The sequence below is a fragment of the Simochromis diagramma genome, unplaced genomic scaffold, assembly GCF_900408965.1.
Source record: "Simochromis diagramma unplaced genomic scaffold, fSimDia1.1 OVJJ01000545.1, whole genome shotgun sequence".
In the NCBI taxonomy this organism is placed as follows: domain Eukaryota; kingdom Metazoa; phylum Chordata; class Actinopteri; order Cichliformes; family Cichlidae; genus Simochromis; species Simochromis diagramma.
Window position 1 is genome coordinate 3560759 of NW_024387371.1, and position 6888 is coordinate 3567646.

General features: G+C 37.3%; 1 protein-coding gene across 1 annotated transcript; it reads left to right on the plus strand.

Moving 5' to 3' along the window:
• Positions 1 to 530: 530 nt before the first annotated feature.
• irf10 (interferon regulatory factor 10) lies at positions 531 to 6878 on the plus strand. The gene is made up of 8 exons (XM_040007773.1): positions 531 to 1095; positions 2874 to 3069; positions 3244 to 3320; positions 4050 to 4104; positions 4822 to 4920; positions 5174 to 5560; positions 5643 to 5761; positions 6378 to 6878. Exons 1-8 carry the CDS (start codon positions 925 to 927, stop codon positions 6480 to 6482), a joined length of 1209 nt encoding a protein of 402 aa, XP_039863707.1. The 5' UTR covers positions 531 to 924; the 3' UTR covers positions 6483 to 6878.
• Positions 6879 to 6888: the final 10 nt, after the last annotated feature.

Here is a 6888-nt window from a genome sequence, read left to right on the forward strand (position 1 = left end):
TGTTTGTTAGTATCTGTCTGTGTGTGTGTGTGTGTGTGTGTGTGTGTGTGTGTGTGTGTGTGTGTGTGTGTGTGTGTGTGGGCGGTTATTACTCATGTTGTGAGGACCTAAATCTGTTTATACAGTCACATTGTGGCGACTTTTTATAGGGATAAAAGGAAGGCTTAGAGGTCCGACTGGGCTTCATGGGCGGTTATGAGTAAGGTTGGAGTGTATTTCCAATGTAATGTGTTTCAAAACCATGAAAGACACAGCTGTGTCTGTGTTCATTCCCCATTTAGACTCGGTTCTACACAAGTGCTCATTCAGATTCTCCCAGCTAATTAATGAACACCTGTAAACTTTTTTTAGTAGTTTTCTGGTTCTAGTTAGCTGTTTTTACACAATAATGTGTCCTTGGTTGGAGTTTTGTGATCAAAAGCATATTTAAATAGTTTATTTTGAACGGTGACTACAAATTGACTTCAAAAAGCGGTTTTACATTTTTACAGTTTTACATTTAAGTTTTTTCCTGAATGCCGTCCGCGTGGCACAGTGAATTCACTCTCTTTCAATCACCTTCCTTTGAAACGAATCTACCTTCGTGGCAGCTCTGCAAGCGAGGGGGGAAACCGAAAGTATCAAATGAGTTAAAGCTTTCGCTTTCGCTTCCAAGAGCCCACTTAATTTTAGTTGCGACTTCTTCATTTAAGCTTGCGGTGAGATCCGTTTGTGTTAAATTGATAAACTTTTAGTCTGTTTTTGGTCTATTGTGCCGTACTTAACATCACATAAGAAGCTCGGACGGCAGCGAGATAAAAAATACTGGTATTTTTCCAGTTTGCAAGGTGGGAACGTGATTAAACTGTGCTGGGTCAACTGTGCACATGTCTCTGACATTTGAAAGTGGAATTTTGTTCTTCTAAGACACAGTATGTTCTGAAGATGGATGACGGGGCTAAGTTGCACCTGAAAGAGTGGCTCATAGTCCAGATAGAGAGTGGGGAATATGAAGGACTTTGCTGGGAGGATGAGAACAAAACTATGTTCAGGATACCGTGGAAGCACGCAGCCAAGAAGGACTACAAACAGACGGAAGATGCGGCGTTGTTCAAGGTCAACATTTTCTAAACTTTTATTTTCCAAAAATGTAAACGTAAAATTTGCCGAAAATACTGTTTGGGGGTGTTTTAAACTGCATAAATAATCGGATCCCAATTTGCCATTGCGTTGAAGTAATCTGGACGATACCCTTATTTCCTGCACTGGTTTATTGTCATAAGAACTTAAACCATAGCAGATGCAAAGGAAATAAGAAAAGATTCATTTCAGTGAACATTAGAAGTGGAGGGTGTTTATTTTTCGCCAGATTGTTGGACGGTTGCAGATGGTCGCATTAATGAACTGCAAGTCTTTGTTAGGAAGTGGTTTTTTAATTATTATTTTTTTATTTATTTAACTTTAACTATGTGAGAGAGAAAATTAGTCTACTGATAAAATCCGTTACTTTGCTGTGTTGGCCAGGCCACTATTAGGCCTGGCCAACACAGCAAAGTGGTTTTTACTGGTCACTAGGAGGCAGCCAAGTTTGACTGAACAGAGGCGATATGGACTAAGGTTATATAAACTAGAACTAGGTATAAAATAAATAACTGGAAATAACAATAAAAAAATCACTGAATAAAATTAAAACATCATTTTCAAGAAAGAGAAAAAACCAAGAAACGAAACCTAGTTTCTCACTAAAATACAAATATTCAGTAAAAGTTTGTGTTGAACCATTTTGTAATACAAAATATCCATGTTAAAATCTCAATAAACTAATAGTGTTTGTAACACAAAGTAAACAAAAACTCACAATTTTCAAAAATTAAAAACTGAAACTCAGCTTTGGAAGCAAAATGAAACTGAACAGATTTAAAAGCAAAAGCTGAAAACATAATGAAAAAGAAAAAACAATATTAATACAAAGCTATAATAACTAGACTATATAAGATAACGATGACTTCACTGGATTTATTCATCTGAAAGTATGTGGTAAACAATATATTTTTATTTACGTATTTATAGCACATAAATAATTATTTTATATCTGTTTCAATAGATGTTTGGTTTATCACTTTATTAATGCAAGTCAACTCAAATTTATTTATATAGCACCAAATCACAACAGCAGTTGCCTCAAGGTGCTTTATATTGTAAGTTAAAGAGAGAGAGAAAATCGCAACAATCCAAGCCCTCCTATGAGCAAGAGCTCTGGCAACAGTGGAAAGGAAAAACATCCTTTCAACAGGAAGAAACCTCCAGCTTACCCCGGTTAAGGGAGCGATAGCCATCTGCTGCGATGGGTTGGGGATCAGGGGAAGAAGATCGGAAAGATGCGCTGTGGAAGAATGCCAGAGGTTAATAATAACTCATGATTAATTGCAGAGTGGTGTATTAACACATAGAGAGTAAAAAAGGTGAGTGAAAAAGAAAAATCGTGCATCATGGGAAGCTCCCAGTAGCCTAGACTTATTGCAATGCAACTAAGGGAGGATTCAGAGTCCCCTGATCCAGTCCTAACTATATTCTTTGTCAAAAAGGAAGGTTTTAAGTATTTTAAGCATATTTATGAAATAATAAACCCAAAAGTCTAAAACTGCTATTTGAAAATATCCCTACTTGTTATCTTTTTCTAAAGCAATTCATTTCAATTTTTCCTCAATGATGGTTTGATGAATTCACACTTTTAATAATTTAATGATAGAAAAGAAGATTAATCAGACACTTGCAGATGATGAAGTGCATCAAAACATGCTTTAAATATGTTGAAGTTTAGAGTTACATTCAGTTTTCTTTCATGCGACTACTTCTAAACATAGATTGTCTCATATTTTAATCTTTGTATTCAGGCTTGGGCTGTGTACAAGGGCAAATATAGGGAGGGCAGGGACAGAGCTGATCCCACCATGTGGAAGACTCGTCTACGCTGTGCACTTAACAAAAGCACAGACTTCCAGGAAGTCCCTGAACGCAACCAGCTAGATATCACGGAGCCATACAAGGTCTATCGCATCCAACATGATAACAGCCAATCCAGGCCAGCAGGTAAAAACTGAGTGTAAGAGTTTCTTATATATATCTTTGATCTATCTACAGTTTTTGAGCTTTTTTTAAAAATAAAAATTATCTTTACTTTAAAGGGTATTGCTTTAACTATATAGTACAGTATATGTGAGTATTTTATTTGTGCTAACTTTATCTACTTGTTGCTCTTCTCAGAGTCTATTCAAATAAAGGATCAAGTGATGCACCATGCCAAGAGGTCTCCAAGGAGCCCCGCTTATCTGGACAAATTGGTAAACTAACCCATACAGCCAGTAATCCCTGGATTAACAAAATATCTGATAGTGGATTATGCAGTGGACACACTGTAATAATCCTAAAGAAATGAAGAAAACATCACTTTACTTTTAAATGGGAATATTACTTCTATTATTTCTTGTTGGCACTTCATTGCAATCGAGTTTTGAACGGAGTTTAAAGAGTTATCGATTACGCTATTTTGGATCTTTCCATTTATATTCTTTGCATGATTACGAGTTTAAAATAATCCTCATTTAATTAATCCGGGGTGTTGGTACAGATACTCAATTTATCTCTGCAAGCTGTTTTATCTTATCTCCTTGTATGTGAACTTTCTTCTGCTTGGTTGTCCCTCATAAACAGAAGGTGTGAAGAACACATGTAGGTGTTCTTTGCTCAAAGCCAGAACTGTGTGCTTGAGATAAGTCAGTGAAATATCTGGTTTCACTGACATAATACAGAGCAGTCAAACTGTCTGAAACCAAGAATTTAGAGCAATCTGAAACCTGATGACTACTGCATATGCTGGTCAACTTAATATAAGAAACATCCATGAATATAAATAGATAAAAATGTAAAAAAAAGTCCCCTTTAAATGTGTATGTGTTCACCACGGTACACAACAGTGTGCACCTCCAATAAGAAGCTTTTGCTGTTATGTTAAAAATGTTACTTATAAGCCTCATGCAATGTTTATCTAACCTCGGTTTCTTTTTTTGTAGCCCCCAAATAAAGAAGAATCCTTTCAAGGAGACAAAGAAGAAAAAATATTAACAGGTAAGACTTACATACACAAACTGGTACATCACTATAGAACCATTAAGGATAATCATGACCACAAAGATCAAACATTTTTTGTAAAAGTGTGCATTTATCCCTGCTTGGTTTCACACGTGGGCATGAGATTGTTATGGTATTTGGTCACCTTTGAGCTATTTGAGTGCTTGTTCATTTTCCTATATACGAGTTGACTGCAGTGATACGTTGTCCAGGGCCCCATATTGGCCCTTTTCTGTGTTCCCAAATGGTTTGTGAGATGCCGATTGGGTAAACATATGATTTGGGTGAGAAGCTGGCTTACATTGGGATGCTGATGCTGTTTACACAGTTATATTTTTGCTGAAGGGGTTCCTGCTGGCTGCAAAAAAAAGACGAAGCTCCATAAATCAGTCATTCTCTAAACTTCTTTAGACAGAATTAAATTCCATTTTGAACAGTTTTTTTTTTGTAGTGCCAAAAGGAGTCTCATATTTCTTTTTGTCAGTGAAGTTGATCAACAACTGTTAGTTAGATTGCTGTCAAACTGTTTTTTCTTTATTTTTGGTCAAACTGGATTGGTAAGATAGTCACTCTTATGTCAAACTGTTTGTTGACATGGGAAAAATGTCTGTTGCAATCAGATGGTTTGATATGCCAACCCTTACTTCTCAGAATTTTACTCAGCTTAAAAGTAAAAGCAGCAACGTCGTTTTATGTGTGTTTTTTCTGCTTTAGAAAACCTGATGAGGGAGCACATGTACTGTGAGTTAGTGGAAAAACATCAAAACCCGGCCCCTGCACCTATAGCCTTCTTTCCTACACTTGCTATATCAGGTAAGAGCATTTTTAGGATTATGCACAGACAGGTGAACGTGTTGTTGGCTTTTTCAGCATATGGTCTGGAACACATACTATCTTTTGTGTGTATTTTTTAAAATAGAACTATTTTGTTATATTTTGTAACCCTGTAATTTGTTGTATTATTTAGTTTACTCTAGTTATTGTTATGGCTTTCTTGGAGCAACTGTGACCACAGAATTTCCTCTGGGATTAATAAAGTATTCTGATTCTTATTCTTATCTTAAAGACTTCCGTATGCAGGTGATGTTGGTGTATCAGGGCCAGATAGTGACGAAAGTGACCACCAGGAGTCCAGATGGGTGTTTTATCCTCCAGGGACATGTTCCTTTGGGAAATGAGAAGATTTACGGACCCTGCACTGCCCAACAGCTTTCTTTCCCTTCCCCGGGCTCTGTATGCCAGCCACCCACTATGGCTGAAGCAATGAATCGCCTTCTTTGTCACCTGGAAAGAGGTGTTCTATTATGGGTGGCCCCAGATGGAGTGTTTATCAAGAGATTCTGCCAGGGCAGAGTGTACTGGAACGGCCCCATGGCCCAACACACCGACAAACCCAACAAACTGGAGCGAGAAAAAACCTTCAAACTGCTTGATATACCCACATTTCTCAATGGTAAGGCAGCTCATGCATACATCACAAATCTTTCCTCCATGCAAACACATCAATCTGAATATACCAATTATCATCTGCGCAGGTCTCCAGAACTGTCTACAGGGGAGGGGGCCTACACCCTCTTATGAGATTGAGCTCTGCTTTGGAGAGGAATATCCAGACCCCAATGTACCTAAAACCAAGAAGCTGATCATGGCTCAGGTGGGTGGAAAAACTTTACAGATTTACTTACACATTGTCACTGTTTAGCATCTGGTTGTAAATAAAATATCAAATATCCTTTTTTTTAATTTTTATTTGATTTGCTCATAAAAACAGGTGATTTAATTAAAAAACGGTTTTCAGTTTCAAATTAAGATTCATATTCTATAAATCTTCTACGCTACGAGTTAAAATGGTGGTCAAATGGCTCCTCCTGTCCATGTGTTGAATCATCCTTGGTCAAGGTATCAAACACCAAGTTACCCCCAGTGCATCCATCAGAGCATAAATGTTAGATAAAAGCACTGGATGAATGAGACTCATAGTGAAAAAGTGCTACTCTATATAAATACCAGTCCAATCCAATCTATGTTCCTTTTACAGTTCAGTGATATGTGACAGTGCATCTGATTGGCTGTCATCACCTTGTATGTTTTTAAAATACCCCACCTGGTAAATATTAACTAAATTTTATGTCAAGCTGAAAAGCCTTTTGCCTTCCAAAGTCAAATCAGGACTTTGGAACATGAAAGCTCGCCGTGCAGCAATAGTAATGTCAACCAGCAGAGGTCCCCATAAGCATATTAATTGTGTATCACAATGTCCTGTTGGTCAGGTGGTTCCCTTGTTTGCAGTGGAGCTATTGCAGAGGTTCAATTTGGCAGAAACTGAAGAGAAGCCTCTGACCATCACCTCCAACACAGCGGGAGAGAAGATGTAGGAGGATGAGGAAAGCTACCGTGCTTCAGGGTAGGCTTGGACAGTGTACAAGTGGATTACTGAAGGTGTGTTTCTTCCCTGTAAAGACACCCGCAGAGCATTACAGTGTTGTCAGCAGAGATGGAGATGTGTTTAAGAAACATATCATTGCAACACTGACCTGTTTGTAATGCATCAAAGTAATTTGCTTTTTATTTCTACCTTTTGTTGACTGTAAAGTGTTACCAAGTGCTCTGCAAACATATTGTTTAACCCAATAAAATGTGCTTTGAAAATACTGTAACATTAAATCTTTATCATGTATCCAATATTGATCTCATATATTTAGAGTAGTACTGCTAAGTAATTTAAATTCATAATGCTTTACAACAAATGGCATGAATAAAGTGACACTTGTAAATAAATCT